A 20,716-nucleotide genomic window follows, 5' to 3' on the forward strand; every position below is an offset into this window, starting at 1 on the left:
CTCGAAGAGGCCAAAGAATGGCGGGACCCACTCCTGGAACGAGACCCCCTGGACTTACACCGACGCGGAGAGTCGCCCCTCGAATCTTTGGTCGAAAGTCCAGCGGACTTCGACTTACGGGGCTTAGAAACCCTACCCGCCGACAGCTTCTTCTTCCGCTCCCGCAAGGCCTTCGAAGTCAAAGACTGGCATTCATCGCAGTCACCCGTGGCATGGCCCTCACTGAGGCACCAAAGGCAGACGTCGTGCGCGTCTGTCAGAGACATCTTGGAACCGCAGTCCCGACACTTCTTGAAGCCCGACTTCGGTGTAGCAGAAGACGAAGACATATTCTCGTATTAACACAACGATATTCGAAGAACCGATTCACAAGAGAGAACCGAGGTGCACCGAGATTTTGAAGGGAACACGTTCGCGGAAAAAACGGAATTGAGGCTACGGGGCGTTGTGCGTCCTACTTATAACATCCGGTGACGTCGACCGTCGGAGGAGGTCCTCGAGGAAGCGTATCAACGTCATCGACGCAGGACGCCTACGCCGAAAAAGTTTCCGAAGCAGCACAGCTGTGGTAATAACCTGTCAAAGATGTGGAATACGACGGAGGACACAATCCCCACAGTGGATTCCGATAGCGTAGTCGGCACTAAGGCCATCAGAGCCTTGGCAAAGACGTCAGCCTCTTCACCAGAAAAGCCTCCCCTTCATCCTCCAGTGTGCGGACAACTGGATGGGAAAGGATACCTGTAGCGCCTGTTCCTCATAGGAGTCCCTTGAGCAGGGACTTCTCTTCTTTGAAGAGAAATTAGAATGATGTTTGGAGTAACCGCTGGGTGAATAAGACCTCTTGCTGTGCTGCTTTTTGTCCAGGGGGACTGTGGACCATTTTTCAGGTCGCCATTCCACACCCAGCAACTTGGAACAGGTCCGTCTGTTGTATTTTGTCGAAAATTGTTTCGCTGCTCACTCTTGAAGCGCCTTGGGGTGCCATCGACTGACATGACTTACAGTCGGAGTGTTGTGTTCTTCTCCGAGACAGTACAAACAGATCCTGAGCGGGTCAAAGAGGGACATTTGATCCTGCAAACAATGCAAAAACATCTATAGTATTAACTTCCGGCAAAAAAGTGTTCCCGAAGGAGTAGAGTGCACAGAAAAAAGGAACCATGGTCACCGGACACAACGCTGCTGTATATACTGGCTTCAACGTCATGTCCGGCATGGGGTACGTGGAAGCATCAGGCAGAGTCGATGTGGAGCTGCACTGCTCTCCGTGGTGGTGTTCAAGTTTCTGAAGAGCAGCTGAGCTGGATAATAGATATATAGACGAGGAATCAGTGGGAGAAAGAAATCCATTAGAAAAACACATGTCTATGCAGGGGTAGAGGAGCAGGGAGGTGGGCGTGGGATAGAGAAGGGATCCATGGAGAAGAACCCCCACAATAACAATTAAAAGGTTGAATTCAGGTCGACCAAGCTGTAGACTTTCCTAAGCAAATCTATGAAATAACACTGTGCACAATACACCATGCTCCCTGGGACATTTCACACACCTGCCTTCTCCCTCGGAGCACAGCACATAACTGTCTCTACCTTTTTCGGACTAAGTTTAGTACAATCCAGATCACATAATATTGTTCCAACCTACACATTTATGTACAAGTCACTGAGAATGTGGTTCTTCTGAAATGAAAACAACAATCTTTTTTGAGTGATTATTTTGCAAATGGTGCATGACTGATGAATTGCGTGACAAAGTCCTACTGCAATATTTACAAGGCTCTATGAAGGGGATTGTTTTTTAAATACTAACCCAAGGCCTTCAGAGTGTGATTATTTTGCAAATGATTGCTGGAAACATGCATGTATGTATCACAGGGATCCAGGCATGGAAATATGCATGTATCACAGGGTTCCAGGCATACAGTCGAATGCTCAAAGAACTATACTGGATCTTTTTTTGAAACAGCAACCAAGTATTTGTGTTTAATTACTTGGCAGTTGGTAGATGTGATGGATGACAAACAAGGAACAAGTTACTTACCTGTAACTGTTGTGCTCTAGCATGGGTCTGGCATGGATTCACATGCTCATGAATATTCCCAGTCGTCAGGCTGGGAATACTTGGTAAAACAAAAATCAGTTTCAGTTTTGTTTCTGTACTGTCTTTCACCTATAAACCAGTCACTGAGCTCTGGGTCATACTGCCCCCAGCCAATGACTGCCCTCTACCTAAGCCCCTCCTCTGGCAGCCATCTTCAGATTTGGTAGGGAGGAGGGAGGGTTTGCAAGTGAATCCATGCCAGAACCATGCTGGAGAACAACAGTTACAGGTAAGCAACTTGTTCCTTCTCCAGCATGGGGTTTGGCATGGATTCACATGCTCATGAATAAAGAATACATAGCAGTACACACATGCACAACCACGGGGGGTGGCAAGGCTAAACAGAAGCAATCTCTTACCTCCTCACCAGGCTCACCTTCAAACGAACAGGTTACGCAGCACTGCCTGCCCGACTCTGGACTCTTCCCTGGAATCCCTGTCGACGCAGTAGAATTTCGTGAAGGTGTGCACCGACCTCCAAGTAGCAGCCCTGCAGATGTCCAACAGGGGCACACCAGACAGGAACGCCGTTGTAGCAGTGATCGCTCTGGTAGAATGGGCTCTTGGACAGCAAGGCAACGGTCGGTTTGCCAACCGGTGACAATGGGTGATGCAGCTGGAGAGACACCTGGAAATGGAAGCCTTGGACAGGGCCTTCCCATGGTTCAGAGGATCAAGTTCACAAAGAGCCAAGATGTTTTCCGGAAACTCTTTGTGCAGTCCACATAAAACTTCAGCGCTCTAGCCACATCCAGCGAGTGCAAAGTCCTTTCAGACGGCGACAACAGCGCCGGAAAAAAAACAGCTAACGCCAAGGGCTCGTTAGATGAAAGTCCGACGGCATCTTGGGCATAAATGAGGGGTGCGTCTAAAGCACGACCCTCGTCTCGTGGAAAGTTAAGTAAGATGGCTTACAAAAAAGGGCCGGGATCTCCCCCACTCGTCATGCAGAGGTAATGGCCACGAGAAAAGCGGTTTTCCACGACAGGAACTTGAGTGGAACAGAATGCATACGCTCAAATGGAGCTCCCATGAGCCTCGAGAGTACCACATTGAGTTCCCACTCCGGGACCGCAGCCTTCACCGGCAGGAACGTACGGAACAGTCCCTTGATGAATTCCTTAACCAGACAGTGTGACCACAACGTGGACTGTGCCGGTGATCTGGTGTAGCGGGAGATGGCCGCCAGATGAACCTTGATGGAGGCGTGGGCCAGCCCCACCTTGGCCAACAACACTAAATCTGGCAGTACTTGAGGCGCTGTGATTCTCAAAGGGCTATCTTCTTTGAACAGCACCAAATGGCGAATCTCTTCAATTTGTGTCCATAGCATTTTAAAGTTGACGATGCCCTGGCCTTGGTAAGCACCTCCTTACAGTCCGCTGGGAGATCGTAACCCCTGAACTGTAATGCTGCAGGAGCCAGGCCTTCAGGTTCAGCAATCCTGGGCCGTGGTGCAGTATTGCGCCTCCTTCCCTGGTGAGGAGATCCGGGGACGCTGACATTCTGAGAGGGTACGGGTATCAGATCTGCCTCGGCCACGCTGGTGTGACGCGACTCATCCTGCACCGGGACTGTGATTTGATTGATTACTCGAAGAAACAACAGCGGAAACGCATACAGAAACAGGCCGTCTCAGGGGAATGAGAATGCGTCCCCATGCTCCCCGACTGGGAAACCTGCTGGTGAGCTCCGGCACTTGGTGTTCATCGCCGTCGCAAAGAGATCGATATGGGGACTGCCCCTTCTGCAGAACAGGTGGTCCACTTGGTCCTGCCGAAGCTCCCACTCATTGCAAGAGCGCAGGTCCCTGCTGAGGGAATCGGCGACTGTGTTCTGTACGCCTGCCAGGTGGAGGAGGAACATCCCCTGGGCGATGGCCCAGTGCCACAGGTCCTGTGCTTCCCTGGAGAGTGCCAGGGATCTGGTGCCTCCCTGCTTCTGTATGTAGTACATCAAGGTTGTGTTGTCTGTGAAGACCCTCACCAGCTTGCCCTAGAGGAACGGCAGAAAAGACTCGAGGGCCCAGAACACTGCCCGTAATTCCAGCACATTTATGTAAAGATCCTTCTCTTCCGGCAGCCACAGGCCTCTGGCGTGAAGACGTCCGGTGTTGGCCCCCAAACCTTCCAGGGACGCAGCCGTCGTGACCGTCTCCTGGAACTGGGGGTTCTGAAAATGTGTGCCTCTGGCGATATTGGAGCATACGCCCCACCATCTGATCACCCGTCGTAACTCTTCGTCGAGGGTGATCCAGTCCCACTGGGCATCGAAGAACTCCGGCAGGGGCTGCATCCGCAACCTGCACGCCGAACCAAATATATGCATGATGACATCATGCCGAGCAGTGACTTGATGGTCCTCACTGTGGCGATCTTCAGTGCCAGCAGCCGCTGCACCATGCCTAGGATGGCCGATATCCTCTCTTCCGTCAGAGCCGCCAGGCATGACACCGTGTTGAGCCTGGATCCCAGGAATAGAGCATCCTGCGATGGAGTCGAGCAGGATTTTGCATAGTTCACTGAGAACCCTAGGTCCTTCAGTAGGAGGACGGTCCGTGTTGTGTGCTCCACTGCGATCTCTCTTGACTTGGCCCGGATGAGCGAGTCGTCCAGATAGGGGTAAACGTGGATCCCTTGCAGTCGCAGATGGGCCGCCACTGGCACCAAGCACTTTGTGAAGACTATGGGTGCTGACTTCAGTCCGAAGGGAAGAGCTTTGAACTGATAATGCTTCCCCCGAACGCCGAAGCGCAGAAACTTGCAGTGTCCTTTGTGAATGGGGACGTGGAAGTATGCGCCCCCCAGATCCAACGACGACAGAAAGTCCCCCTCCTCCAGCTGGCCGAGCACGTGCTGTAGCATGACTTCTGGGACTATGTATTTGTTGAGCCGTCGTAGGTCGAGAATGGGCCCCTGTCTTCTTTCTGACGAGGAAGTACCTTGAGTATACTCCAGAGCCCCAAAGTCGTTGTGGAACAAGCTCCATCGCCCCTTTTAGTAACATTGCCTGAACCTCCCGCAGCAGCTGAGGGATGTGGTTTTCCTGTCGAGCCACCAGAGGTATTCCCGGACACTTTTGATGAAACTCCAGGGCGCGTCGTGGGTGAGAGCATCCAGTACTCATCTGTCGGTGGATATGGTTTCCCACACGCTGAAGAAGTTTGCCAGCCAACCTCCCACTGGGGTGCACGGTGGGGGGCCCGACGTCCCAGCCGGTTCAGTCCCGTTTGGAGGTCGATGGGCCATCTTGCGGTCCCAGATGTTGGAGACGTCCACCTCCGAAGGCCTTGGATCGACCCCTTTGGCTTCCTGGGTCGAGGAGCGGGAGGGCTGTCGGTAAGAGGTCAAGCTCCTGCCAAAACCCTTCGATAACCTGAAAGACTTCCCTCCTGAGGAACGAAAGGATGACTGTTGTTGCTGTAGGGTGCCTAGGGCCCCGCTCTGTCTCAGTGTCCAACTTGATGGCCTGGATAGACTCTTCCTCGGCCTTTCCGAACAGGTTGTCCCTGTCAAAGAGCATGTCCAAAACCCTTGTCTGGACCTCCTGCCTAAAATTGGTGGCCTTGAGCCAACCGCGACGACGGAGACAGACTCCATTCCCCATATTGTGGAATCCATGTCTGCGAGGTCCATGGCCACCGAGATGGCGTGGTCCGACGCCACCACGCCTTCTTGAAGAATCACCAAAGCTTCTGCCCGCTTGTCCTCAGGGAGAAAGTCCAGGAGCGGAGCCAGCTTAAACCACAACTCTCGGTCGTACCTCGCCACAATCGCGAGGGCGTTGCCAGCCTTCATCGACGTTGCCGCCAAGTAGATCACTTTCCTCCCCATCGAATCAAGGTTGAGGCCGAATCTACGACGACGCCCTGCCCCCCCTTCTTCCCCACGGAGGGTTTCACGGGGGTCCTATCGATGGGCACAAAAGAAGACTCCCTCCGAGGAGGCAGGGAGATTCTGGGCCCCGAGGTCGCCACCACTGGCGCAGCCTCCACAGGCTGAGCCAGGGCCGCCGCGACCGTTTCGATAGAGGGCTTGGTCGGATGGATCAAGGCCTTCACCACCTTAGGTGCGCTCACCGCCTTATCCTTGAGGGAGGGGGCACTGCCACGCTCCTCCTCTGCCTTAGAGCTCGACCGGGGCCTCTCCAGGAGTTTCGCCGGGTGCTCGGCCTTCCTCTTACCCGACCCAGAGCGTTGGCTCGTGGTTGATGGTGCCGGGGAGGGTGCGCCCTGCCTGGCGCCCGTAGAGCCCGACCGTTCGGCGCTCCCGGTGCCAGCGGACTCGCGGTGCTTAGCCTTATGTTGGGCCCCCGTCGCCGGGGCGCCCTCAAAGGTCTTAGAAGACCGCTCGGGTTTCTTCTTCTTCTCGCCAGATGGGCTCTTACCCTCCAGCCAGTTGGCGAGACGTTGATGGCGGTCCTTCATGGTCCGTTCCGACATGTTGCCGCAAAACGCACAGTCCTTCTCCACGTGCGTCTTGTCCTCATGAAGGCAGTAAAGGCAGAAAGAGTGTTCGTCCTCCTTAAAGACGTTCTGCAGCTGGCATCCAGGGCAGACCCTGAACAGCTTTCCGGGCGTCGAGCTTCCCTTCTCCTGGGCCATCTCCGAGACCGGGCCTGAGAAGCTTCTGGAGTCCTCCGAAGTGTAGCTCGACGAAATCTTCACCCTTGAGGGGCGCAGACGAATCCGACACGGGTCCCCGTTGATCGGATGTAGGATCGGTGGAGCTTGAGGCTCTTTTGACCGAAAGAATCGAGTTTTTGTGAAAAAACGCGAAAAAATAGCACTAACGCTCGAGAGCAATAGCACGAGGATCCCAACACATGAACGTGCGGTAAAAATCTGAAGATGGCTGCCAGAGGCGGTGCTTAGGTAGAGGGCAGTCATTGGCTGTGGTCAGTATGACGCAGAGACCAGTGATTGGTTATTACTACGAAAGACAGATCAGAAACGAAACTGATACTGGTTTTTTCTTTACCGAGGATTCCCAGCCTGACGACGGGGAATATTCATGAGCATGTGAATCCATGCCAGACCCCATGCTGGAGAAGTAGAAGAAGACGCCGAGCCCGACGACTTCTTCCTGGCGGCGGCCGAGACCAGAGTCCGGCGAAGGTTCAGCCCGCAAGCACTTGGTTGCACAGTCTGGCACCCTGTACTTTTTCTCCAGCCGATCCCTTTTCGTTGCGGCTGTAGCGGGGTTCTTCAGAAGGGTCAGTCCGTCGTCCCACATGTCGTCCAGGAGTGGGACGGAAAGGATGATGTTTCTCTTCGCCTCCTGGCGTTGGTACAAGAAGCCATCCTTCTTTTCTTCCTGTGTGAGCTGGAACAGCTCAGATGCTAGGGCAATCATTGCATGGAACATGCCCACCTCGTCCGGCGGAGAGGCCCTGGGCTGCAGTGACGGGAGGTCTCCCATTCCGTCGTCGTCGACTCTGTGTCCCATTCCTCCTGCCTCGTGGGGAGAGGGGTAGAGAATGGCTGCGGGGAGGGGGGCGGCGGATGGCATGGGCGCATAGGTTGCCTCTTCCTCTTCTTGGCCGGCGGTTCCCCGATGGAATTGGGGCGGCCTGAACCGGCACCACTGGAGGAGCGGGCGCTGGGTTCGTCGGGAACCCCCTCTGCAACACGGACAGCACAGTGTTGAGGGTGGAGAGAAGTTCCCCCGCAAGGTTTCTGGGTGGTACCTTGGGCGCAGGGAGTTTGGGTGGAACCGCGTCATCCTGGGGCCCCTTGTCACCTTCGTGGACGGTATTCCCGTGGTCGTCCTCCCCGTCGTCATCACCCGCATTGTGGGAAAACCTCTGGCGTTACCTTCATTGTCATCGCCCTCCTCAACGGCATGGACGGAGATTATATCATCCTCCTCAGCCGAGGAGATGTCTGAGCCTTGTAGGCCTTCAATGCCCCCCCCCCCCAACCCCGAATCCCTCTTTCCAGTGTCCAGAGGGGTTGGTCTCGGGCTGAGGTCTGGCATCCTTTTCACCGTCATCTTCTCCACCTGCGTGCTCGAAGCCTCCCTCCCGGGAGGAAGAGACACCCTAGCCGTCGCCGGGGCACCCTACGGGTCTGCCCCTACGGTCTTAGCGAGTGATGCCATCACCACCTCAAGGGAGGAAGAAAATCTCGCCTGGTGCACCTGGGCCTTCACGGTAAGGCTGGGTCCCTTGTCTGGCTTGGCCTTGTCCTTCCTGGCCACCTCAGGCACCTTATCCTGCTTGGCCTTCTCCTTCAGGACCTTCTCTGCCGCGGGAGGGCTAGTCACTGCATCCTGTTTGAACTTCTCTGGCCTGGTCTTCTCTGGCTTCTCCCTCAGCTTCTCTGGTGTAGCCCGTTTCCTCTTGGATGATGATCCGGAGTGGTGACCGAGGACGATCGCGCCCTGACCATCGAGGGTCCCGCGGCAGCAGCGACCCAGATGGAAGCAGAATCGCAGTGCTTAGCCTTCTGTTGAGCCCACACAGGTGAGGCACCCTCAAAGGTCTTAGAAGCCCGTTCGGACCATCCAGATCCAGAGGCATGCCTCTGTGTGCCACCTGGGGTAGAGTCCTTGGCCTGCAGCTCTGACTCCAGTCGCTGGCACTGATCCTTCATCGTATGCGCCGTGAAGCCATGGCAAATCAGGCAATCCTCCTCCTTAAGCGTCGGGTGCAAGCAGTACATTCCGCAAACCGCAGTCGGAGCACAGCTTGAAAAGGGAAGGGGCGTCCTTCCCCTCCGACATGATCCACGGGGTGTAGGCCTGAAGAATATTCTGGAAGCCTCCAAGAAGAAAACTTGACGAAAAATCCGAAAAACGGGTCCCTGTTAGTCGGAAGGATGATCGATGGAGCACAAGGGCTCGATTGACCGAAAAATAGAGATTACTCTCAAAAAAGCAAAACACGCAGAAAAACTCCAGGAGCAAAGCTGAGGACTCCCAACACTTTAACGTGCAGTAAAAATCTGAAGATGGCTGCCAGAGGAGGGCGTAGGTAGAGGGCAGTCATTGGCTAGGGGCAGTATGAGCCAGAGCTCAGTGATTGGTTTAAAGGAGAAAGACAGTTCAGAAACAAAACTGAAACCGATTTTTCTTTTACTGAGGATTCCAGCCTGACGACGGGGAATATTCATGAGCATGTGAAGCCATGCCAGACGCTGTGCTGGAGAATGATAGGTATTTCGAAATGGCAACCAATTACCTTTGGGAGTTGAATATTGCATGGCATATCCTAGCTATATAGTCTGAAATCAGAACTATGATGCCTTTGGAGCACAGAAGAACAAGTTACTCTCTTACCTGGTAACGTTCTTTCGATGGGATGGTCCGATGACGTATTCCATATCTATGACAGTAATCACCACAGCTGTGCTGCTTAGGAAAAATTTCGGCGTCTGCGTCTTGCATCGATGACGTCGATGCGCCGTCCTCGAGGAATTCCTCCGAAGGCAGACGTCACCCGATGTGATAAGTAGGACGCAGGACGCCCGTAGCCTTAGTTGTAGTTTTTTCCCCCAGAACGTGTGACACCAGTCTTCAGCCAGTCAGACACACAAAGCCTTGCGGAAACGTTAGCTGCAATTGCATAAAAAATTCTGTGGCGGGGAAGGTAGGGAGGGAGTGATATGGAATACGTCGTCGGAACCATCCCATTGAAATAACGTTACCAGGTAAGAGAGTAACTTGTTCTTCGAGGGGTTTGGGTCCTCCGACATATTTCATATCTATGACAGACTCCCAAAGCAGTACCAAAGCAAGGAGGTGGGAAAAGAATTTAGAAACAAAATTTAGAATGCCCAATCAAATTGCGGATTAAAGGACTGCCTTGCCAAAGGCCAGGTCCTGTCCTCGGATGGAATCGAGGGAGTAGTGACGTACAAAAGTATGTGCTGAAGCCCAGGTGGCTGCATCACAGATGTTACAAATAGGAACGCCCCTCTTTAGGGCAGTAGATGCAGCCATACCCCTGGTAGAATGGGCCCGCAAGCCAGCCGGTGGGTCCTTACCTGCCAAGCGGTAACACTCGGAGATGGCCAAAATAATCCAACGAGACAAAGTCTGTTTCGTCACAGCTTGCCCCAAACGCTTTCCAGCGTAACCAATGAAGAGTTGATCGTCCACTCAGACCCGGGACATACGTGAAATATAAAAGTTTAACGCTCTCCTAGGATCAAGCCTATGGAGCCTCTCCTCTTCCTTACCAGGATGTGGAGGAGGATAAAATGCTGGAAGAATTACCTTCTGGCCCAAATGAAATTTCGACACCACCTTCGAAAGAAAGGAAGGACGAACTCTAAGGACAACCCTGTCCTCATGAAACACAGTGAAGGGTGGCTTAACTGAAAGTGCCTGTAACTCGCTCACTCTGCGAGCGGAAGTGACCGCAACTAAAAATACAGTTTTAAGAGTTAACAGTCTCAAAGGGCAAGAATGTAAAGGCTCAAAGGGAGCACCCATCAGAAATTTGAGAACAAGGTTCAAATCCCAACCGGGCACCTGGAAAGGTGAAAGAGGGAACACATTAGTGTGCCCTTTCAAAAACGGAGAAATTAAAGGGATTTTAAAATAGGAACACTCTTCAGACGAGCGCTTAAATATGAACAGCGCCGCCAGGTAACCTTTAATGGTACCCACTTGCAAGCCCCTGTGGGCCAAAGAAAGCAAAAAAGACAGAACCATGGGAATGTCACATGCAAAAGGATCCACATTCTTAACTCTGCACCAGTCGCAGAACTTGCGCCAACGGCAACGGTACAGAGACTTTGTTGCTGGCCGTCTGGCCGAAAGCAACACCTCCATCACGTCTTCAGGGAGGTCCCAATCCTTATACCTCAACCTTTCAGAAGCCAAGCGTGAAGGTTGAGGGGTCTGACCTCTGGATGGAGAACCTGACCGACTCCCGTGAGAGCAGATATTCTCGGTAGGGAAGACGACGTGGAGGGCAGATGGACAAGTCGAGAAGGTCCGGGTACCACGTCCTCCGGGCCCACGCCGGAGCAATGAGGATCATCCGAGAACCGAACATGCGTAACCTCTGCAGCACTTGTGGGATGACGGAGACTGGAGGAAACGCGTACAGCAGTGGGAAGGACCACTCCACCACGAACGCATCTCCCAAGGCTCCCCTTGGAGGAAATTTCCGCGAGCAGAACCTTTCGCACTTCCGGTTGACACTGGAGGTGAAGAGATCCACTTGAGGGGTCCCCCAAAGGGCGAAGATCTCCAGGAGAATCTCCTGAGCCAGCTCCCACTTGTGAGAGATCGTGCTCTGCCTGCTCAGAGCGTCCGCCGTCTTGTTGTAGTCTCCGGCCAGATGAACTGCCAAGATCGAAACTTCCTGCTGGATGGCCCAGAACTCGAGCTGCATCGCCTCCCTGCACAGAGGAAGTGACTCCGCCCCCCCTTTTTGTTGAAGTAGTGCATGGCCACTGTGTTGTCCGTCAGGATCAGGACACTCTTTCCTCGCACAGTCGGCAGAAAAGCCTTCAGGGCTAGCCTGACGGCCCTCAGCTGAAACAGATTGATATGGAGTCTGGACTCCGACAGAGACCAACGACCGCTGACTGTCAACTCGTTGGCATGAGCTCCCCATCCCGTGAGGGATGCGTCCGTCACGATCGTCACCTCCGGCCAGGGAAGCCAAAATGGAGCCCCTTTCATCAGATTGCCTTCGACGGCCCACCACAGAAGGTCCTGGGCGACCGAGGGTGGCACCTGAACAGGGTGCGACATCCTGCCGGAGGATTGCGACCACTGCATCTTGAGTGCCCACTGCAAAGATCTCATCCGCAGATGATCCTCTGGCACCAGAAGAATGCAGGATGCCATGAGGCCGAGCAACCTCAAGAACTCGAACGCCGGGAGCGTTTGGGCATGTTGAAACTTGTACACCATCTGCTGAATGTGAAGAGCCCTCCCCTGGGGAGGAAAACACTGCCCCAGGGATGTGTCGAGCACTGCTCCGATGTACTGGAGCCACTGTGTTGGTGTCAAATGGGACTTCTTTAAATTGAGGGAGAAGCCCAGCTTGTGAAGGGAGTGTCAGGTGACTGACAGATGATCCAAGACTTGCTCGGGAGAGCTCCCCCTGATCAACCAATTGTCCCAGTAGGGATAGACGTGAATCCCCCCTTTCCTGAGATGCGCTGCCACCACCACCATGAGCTTAGTGAAAACCCTCGGGGCGGAGGTCAATCCGAACGGCAGGACCCGAAACAAAGTGCGAGTCGCCAACCGCGAACCTCAGGTACTTCTTGTGCTTGGGATGGATCGTCACATGGAAGTAAGCATCCTTGAGGTCGAGAGACACCAACCAGTCCTGAAGTTGAAGGGCCTGGAGGACTTGATAGAGAGTCCTTCCTGAGGAGTTTGTTCAAACCGCGCAAGTCCATGATGGGTCTCAATCCCCCGTCTTTCTTCGGAATCAAAAAATAAGGGGAATACCATCCCTTGTTCCTCTCCGCTACAGGCACCAGTTCTATGGCGCCTTTCTCCAGCAGGGCTTGAATTTCTGCGCAAGGAGCGGATCCGGACTCTTCAAAGAGAGGATCCCTGGTGGATTGTCATGAGGCCTCTGCCGAAAGGGAAGACAGTAGCCGTGGGTTATGATCTCCAGAACCCACACATCTGAAGTAATGGCACGCCACTCTACAAGATGCTGCGCCAGCCTTCCCCCAACCGGCGAACCATGGGACATGGCCTCATGACTGAGTGGTAGCGGCTGCGGCGTTGCCTGAGAGCAAAGAGGCAACTGTCCGAGCGGCATTGGCACCTCGAGTACCCTGTTTTCCACCTCTGCCACTTGTACGGTGGCCTCTTTGACGGACAGCTCCTCTCGCTTTACCAAAGGATGAGTAATAACAAAAGGAACCACCACTCCATTGCTGTCCCCTAGGACGAAAAGGTGGAGGTTGTCGAACTGCAGCGCCCAACGACTTCACTGCAGCTTTGGAGGTCTGCAACCTCTCAAGGCTCTCGTCAGCCATGCTGCCAAAAAGATGTTCACTGTCAAAGGGCATGTTGAGGAGCCGGGACTGCACATCAGGAGCGAACCCCGACTTCCGCAACCACGCAAACCTGCGTATTACGGTGCTCGCCGCCATGGACCGGCTGACGCAATCTGCCATGTCCAAACCAGACTAAACGGACTCACACATGGCATCCTTGCCATCCTGGACCAAACCAAGGAAACCATCCCGTTCGTCCCTTTCGGGAATATGTTCAGCAGCTAATGCAATACAGTTCCACAGAGTGTGCGTGAAACGAGACAGGGCACATACGGAGTTGGCCGCCTGAAGCGCCATACCCCCTCAAGAAAACACTTTCTTCACCCAGCCATCAAAACGTTTGTCGTCCCTATCCGGAGGGATGGTAGGATATGACGCCTGCTTTTCCGGGGCCGTAGCCGCCTGCACCACCAAACTCTCCGGAGTGGGGTGCTTGGTCAAGTAGCAGGGGTCGCTACTGGCTGGACGGTATTTTCGCGACAAAGACTTGCCCACTGCCGGGAGACTCTCCGGAGCAGTGCAAGCCGTCCCCACCCTTCTCTGTTGAGCCATATGAAGTTGGGGGACCAAGATCAAGGATGTCCGTAAAATCATCCTGAACAAACTCCCCTGGGGGAGCAGACCATCCCAAGTACTCGGTGACCCTAGACATAAGGCGCCGGTATGAAGAATCGGCATGAGTGCCAGGCTCAGGCCTACAAAACTCCACCTCCCGAGAGGTGTCCAGTCCACTGGCATCATGCAGTGACTGCCTTAGGTCCTCAAATTGGCTATGGCCCGCGAGAATCTCATCTGGCACCGTATCCGGAACCATGCCCTCATCAGAGCCCTCATCAACCTCTGAAATGTACTCCAGCCGGGGATAGGAAGGCACCTGGGGACCAAAGCCATGCTTGACCTTAGCCAGAGCCTTTCTAGGGGTTTCCCCCGTGCCACGGAGCTCCTCCAACACCACTGCCTCGAAAGGCGTCGAGGGCGCCGAACGAATTGGCGCCAGCGTCGAGAGAATCGTCGTCGAGTGAATCGCGTCAACGTCAGCCGCAGCGCCGCCAGCATCGACACAGACCTCGAAGCTGGAGCTCCGAGCGTGTCCTTCGACATCCTATGCGCCGACGACCTCCTCGGAGGCGGAGCCTCAAGAGTCCGTCGACGACCTCGGCGCCATAGGCGTCGATGTCATCCTCGAAGACTGCACAGGTTCACGCGGTCTCGAGCGCGTCGAGGACCGGGACCTGGAACGGGCATGACGAGAACGATTCCCCTTGTCCGAGCGGGACCTCTCCCGCGAATCGTGCTGACCACCCGAGCCCGAAGGCGTGCGAGCGGTGTCTCTCGACCGATCACGACCGATCCCACTCGGAGGCACGGACGGACTGGTGCCCTGCGATTCGAGAATCGCTAACATTTTCTTCCCGAAGGAAGCCCATTCCTCCGGTGTCGCCTGCTTGGTGGGATAAGCGACCCGCCGACGGACGGGCGGAGTCCTCAGAAGAGGACGGGGAAGGCGACCGATGCCGGCGCTTCCGGGAATGCCTCGAAGAGGCAGAGGAGTGGCGAGACCGACTCCTGGAAGGAGACCCACTGGACTTCCGACGATGACGCAGAGAGTTGCCTCTCGAATCATCCGTCGAAAGCCCCGCAGACCTCGACTTCCGGGGCTTGGACACCTTACCCACCGACAACTTCTTCTTGCACTCCCGCAAGGCTTCGGACGTGAGCGACTGGCAGTCGACACAGTCATCCGTGTCATGGGCCTCCGGGTCCCATGGGTCCAAGAGGCCTCACCGACATCTTGGACCGACAGTCCCCGCATTTCTTAAAGCCCGGACGCGGGGTTGAAGACGAAGTAGAAATCTTCACGAAGGATAACTTCTTCACAAAACAAACAGGTTCGAAGAACCAAGAGAACAACAGAAACTCCAAAGAGTCCAGGCGTACCGAGATTCACGAAGCGAACACGTTCGCGGAAAAAACAGAACTGAGGCTAAGGGCGTCGTGCGTCCTACTTATCACATCGGGTGACGTCGGCCGTCGGAGGAGGTCCTCGAGGACGGCGCATCGGCTTCATCGACGCAGGACGCAGAGACATCAAATTTTCCGAAGCAGCACAGCTGTGGTGATTACTGTCATAGATATGGAATACGTCGGAGGACCCAATCCCCTCGAAAATGATTTCCTTATGAATGTGGTCAACATGTGGGAACTTTGTGAAACATAATTTTATCTTACCTTTTCTGTGAAAGTAATGCCATATACCTCTGCAAAGAGTTTCGATGCACTGATTACAAAGTTTATATCTCTGTTGGACAAAAAAAAAAAGTGGTTAATAAATGATGAAAAATGGATCGCTTGTAAACAACTCTGGCACAAGCTTGTCAACACGCTTTCAAGAACAAAGCTTTTCTGAGGTGTGCAGACCCTGTTTCAAAGTTCAACATATAATTGTAGAAAGGAAAGCATTTGATTTCTGTTCAGTACTGTAGGCAATATTTTCTTTTTGCTGTTTTCCCTCCAAAGACATCCAGGCAACGCACCAACTATTTGCTGTTGTTTTGAAACTGTCCTCGCTTTTGGAGACAAGTCTTTTTACTGTTCTGGGGGAATTCGTCAGTCCACATGGCTATCAGTGCAGAAGAACTCTGTTCCCCATTGTGAAATTCCCTGTTTGTTTTATATTGCACTCTTCACCTTACAGTGAGGTACGGTAGAGGTACTTTGGGACTGATTTTCCATGAGCTGCAACAAAAGAAAAATGCGTAAAAGCCTTGCATAAGGCTTTTTTTTACGCATTTCACTTACTTCACTGCTCATTTTCAATGATTTGTATGGTAGAGATGATAGAAACGCAACTGGTGTTTTTCGCCACCTCCCTTCCTCATGGGTCCCCCAACCTTTTGTTAGCAATGAGCAACATTTGATGAGCGTCAGATTAAATGGTGAGCAACTTCAGCACTTTGATGTCATTTATCAGCAGTCAGTGGTAAAATGATTGGAACAAATCATAGCTGTACTAAGCTCAATACTGCTAATAGCACTGTTAATTACTAGTAATTAACAGTAATCTCATCCAGGTGTAAGCCTAGTCCAGGCAATTCATAATGACCTTAAACATAATTTCACATTAAATTGGTATAGAAATACAATATTTAGTAGATTAAGCGGCAAACCGTGCATTTCTAGGCACTAGGCCAGCAGAATTATTCAAAAACATTGCAGGATGTGACAAAATATTTGAGTGCTTAGAGTTCTCTCCCAGGACATTTTCAAGCGATGTAATGTCAAATGTTTAAGCACGTTTCAACAGTAGCATTTACTCCAAAATATAAAGGCTTATTTTGGTGCTGCCCCACCCATCCCTCCAAAGGGATTGTCAGGATCTTTAGAGGCAAATTGTGAATTTTTAGGAGAACAGGATGGCTAACACTGGACAGAATATGGTAGAATTTAAAGATCATTTCAACCAGGCTTTGTGTGAGGGGAGGGTTATCCACCTAGGAAATCTAGTGGAAAATAGTGTGTTTTAAAGCACTCAAGGTCTGTTACATTGAAGACAAGGGATTAGGAATAAAAAAAAACTATTTCTGATGGATTTGGGTGCTCTTTCCCACAAGCAATCCCCGTGGAAATATAGTTGTAAGTGGTGCATTCTTAAGCATGCTAGTGGGCCAGGAACGTTGTTCACAAACTTGAACTTTTGAAGAACACTTTACAGAAGGAGTGGGTTTCTTCCTTCATATTGTACACATTATAGGTTTATGGTTGCATACCTCACTTGTTAAGTGCACACCCTTGACATGGGGTCAAACCTGCACCTAAATTCATACCTGTATCAGTGTGGACTTAGCCATTCATCACTCGAGGTTGATGAATTCAATACATTACATTAGGTAATATCCATTCTTAAAGAATTTAGAAGCAGGAAAATCTAGCAAGAAACACTATACTAAAGTAAAAATAATTACTATGTCACTAAGACATTATTTTCAATAACGTAAGTGAATTGCAATTGGTAGCAACACTAATTAATTGTGCACAATTTGGAGCTCATTCCCTTAGAAACCCAATAGTCACATGGCAGATAAGCAAAGCATCATACAATGTGAATTTTCCCACCAGGCACTGCAATACAAGTAGTATGTAACATGCGTGCCAATTATGATGCATGGGGCTCTGAGAGAGCATGTTAGAGGTGAGGGCCAGAAGAGTAAGGAACCTTATATGCCAGTCAGACCCAGACCTGGACAGAGCCGCATAAGGGGAGACCATGCAAACCAAGCGCCTCATCTCGGGATAGAGACGCCAACTAACCAACCCTACTAACAATTTCCCTTTCTACATACACCACTCAAACTCCAAACCAAACACAACCAAACCTACAGCACAACAAACCGCACAAACTTCACTACATTGCAACAACAAAACAAAAACACACAGTCTTGCACAACAGTACACGTCGTCTACCGGCCGCAAATACCCCAGGCCCAGCCAACGGACCCACCAGGCTGAGGCTGCCAACAGCACATCACTGCTCTCTTGCACTTTTCCTGCTTTGCCCCACTAACTCATCCTCCCCTCCTCTTTCAGAACCGCCAGAGCGCCAGGGGACCACTCCGGTGGTGATAGTGCGCGGTACACATGTCCTTTAACATTAACATGTAAAGAAATTGGCATAAGCAAATTGTTTAAGACGGAAAGTTTGAGCATGCATGCCACTTATTTGTCCAATATGCGGGTACCAGCTGTATAAAGGCACAGAAGTTGGCAATTGTCATCAGAACACAAACACAGGCATTTGGTTCGAATATTTTTCCCATTAATGCACTTCCATACTGGAAAGAAGAATCAGAAGATGAAAATGTCTTTGCAAAGATCATGCAATTATTGTTGAACGTTTGGGCAACTAACGCAAATCAAACATGTACAAAATAAGCTTATTGGAACTTCCTTGACAGTTGGGCATTCAAGTCACTTATTTTTGTACTATTCGGCGACTAACCCCTTTGCTGTCTACCTGAGTGCAGCAGGGGAAGGCTCAGTTGGCGGAAACATTATCTTCGTAGATTGTATTCTTGATGCAGCCAGCAATGCACCGCAGAGCGTACCAGAGCTCCAAGTGTCATATACATTTTAGAGTGCTAAAACAGGGGTTGTCTCAATAAGGGTGGGTTAATTGGGGAGTAATTTTTACTTCTGATTACAAAGCAGTACAATGGGTATTCACATGGATGACCAGGACTAGTTTCTCTGCTTCTGGTTCTCTTCAAGGACTGGGTACTGTCTCATCTGAATCCACAAGAGATTTATTTCCATAGCCACCCGCTTGCTCCCTGCACCCATCTGGCTTGCCGCACCACTCATAACTCTACTGATGATTCCACAGCTAATTCTTCAACAACTAACAGTATGTCATGCCTGTCAAACAGAACAGGCTGATTGGCTAGCCTTCCTGCCCAGTTCTGGCTCAGGGTGTCAATCTGGAAAAATGAATACCCTTCATTTGAATGATAGACGTAACTTGATGGCCGTGGGCCAACCGTCTTATGCACCGAATTGGAGAAATATGAACTGCTATGCTTGACCGACGAGCGGCCATTTTAAATGTAGTAAGAATCGCCATTTTGCTTGTTAACCATTGCTCATTGCTTTTTGTCTAAAAACTGCTTTGCAGCTTGCAATTCTTGCGGATTCTGCTTACTCTGCTCAACTGTTAACATTGTTGTATGAATATGAAAGGACAAGGTCGCGGGACTGAAGAGTTTGCTGAAACTCCTCATGAGTAGCCCAGAGAGGAATGCCCACGCTCCCTCTCTGTAGCCTTGGGAGGAAGCTGCAGGGCATTTAATCACTTCACAGCTGCCAGCCAGTTTCGTACGATGGTAGAATATGTTAGAATAATACAGTTAAAGGCTTGAATTATGCTTCTCTTACGGCCCCCCTTCGCAAAACCCTTTAGAACGTGTCGGCTCCCAGGACACGAATAGTACCTCATAGATAGCAAAGCTTGGAATGTGGCTCTTCCCCCGTGTACAGATTGCTTCCAAGAACAGAACCACCGTGTTCTAAAAGATGCCTGCGCACTTTCTAAATTGCACATTGTTACTGGAATAGACATCGAAAGCATTATAATCGTCATACTCGTCGGATATGTCCATCGTCATCCCGAGTTCAAAGGAACTTAATACAGAGGGGTGTTGAACATGACTTTGCTGATTGTATGATATGCATTTTGTATATATGTAACTGATGTACGTAATTCGCTCTCTTGCGTCCCTCGAGATCTAGGAAACTCACGTCGCGGGCCGTGAGTTCAGAATTGGCCAACTGATACTATCTTTTGCTTGCAATAAACCCTAGCATTGGGAATTTGAAACCTCTTGTCTGGCGCATCTTTTCGTGCATGGTCATTGCCTTGTTTCCATAGCACGAGGGACCCCTAGGGGCCCCTTTCAAGGGTACACTGCCATTTTTGTCTCATCCCTGAACGTCCTTCTTAGCCTCCACACAATGGCCTAGAGAAACTGGCGAGCAACATTTTAGGGTCAGGAGAGCAACATGTTGCTCGCGAGCTAGACGTTGGGGATCACTGCTCTACGTCATACAAATCCTGCAGCATTTGCACAAGCATAGATTTTCATGCTGTCACAAATGCTGTGGATCCCTATGGGGTCAGCCGACTTCACGCCCCAGCAAAAAGCAGGCGGACCACACATGGATCCATTGTAAATGCTGCCTGCAATACGTACTGTTAGGGAGAATTCTAAGAAATGTGCTAATTCCTCTCTACCTTAGAGACCCCCCGCCCTTTTGCTGGACTCTAGGACTTTTTCATTTTTACCTGGAGAGAGTGAGACCCTTTTTTCCACTCATGTATTTTCATGTGATTTTAACTCTGTTTCTATTTTGGTTTCTGGAGTCTGACAAACACCATATTCATCTTTTTACATTGTGTCACACAGCACCTTGGGTGCAGAGGCACAGGGAAGTCTTTCAGATATCCCCAAAGGTTTAAGTACCTTTCTCTTGGATAAACTACTGTTTCCAAGAGCAGTAAAGTGAAATTGACTTTACTTACCATTGTACATTTCTAGACCAAGCACAAACTATCTTACAATAGAGTGCTGGAGGGGTTACATAGTATCCTCTTTGTCTAGCTTCTCATGTAAAATGTTTATGTTACCCTTTCCTCGATTAATGGCTGGTGACACTGGTTTACTTTTTACTACTGTGGTGTGTCTTTACCATGGGCTGTGTTCGCAGCTGCAGTAAAGCACCCTTGGGTGCCATTTTTGTCAAAATGGCCCTGGTCTTTTTTCGCCATTTGTCTGTGGAAAGGTCATTCTTGAGATTTACTCTGCGCGCCAAACCAGTTTTGGTCCCTTTGTTCATTTGGTCTTTGGTGGGATTGACGAGTGAAGCCCACCTCTGGCTCCAGGGTGTTTGGTGGAGGCAGGAAGTGAGGCAGTTGCCCGAAACTCCTCGTGCTTAATCTCCTAGGAGACAGGAAAGCACTCTTTGGTGATTGGCCGGCTGGCTGTCCGGCAAGGACAGCCACCCTGCTGGGTGACTGACAGCTGGGATGGAATAAATGGGAGAAACCTGCATAAAAGGCAAGACTTTTTGTCTTGGAA

At 51.4% G+C, this 20,716-nt stretch overlaps 1 protein-coding gene across 2 annotated transcripts in view; it reads right to left on the reverse strand.

Moving 5' to 3' along the window:
- Positions 1–20,716, reverse strand: part of UBA6 (ubiquitin like modifier activating enzyme 6) — a 1,607,755-nt gene that overhangs the window by 319,390 nt on the left and 1,267,649 nt on the right. For both annotated transcript variants that reach the window (XM_069630498.1, XM_069630497.1), the window contains exon 26: positions 15,318–15,387. In XM_069630498.1, the coding sequence (XP_069486599.1) occupies positions 15,318–15,387 (70 nt within the window). The remainder of the gene's footprint in view (positions 1–15,317; positions 15,388–20,716) is intronic.

Source organism: Ambystoma mexicanum, chromosome 6q, assembly GCF_040938575.1.
Source record: "Ambystoma mexicanum isolate Mex_15411 chromosome 6q, UKY_AmexF1_1, whole genome shotgun sequence".
Lineage (NCBI taxonomy): Eukaryota > Metazoa > Chordata > Amphibia > Caudata > Ambystomatidae > Ambystoma > Ambystoma mexicanum.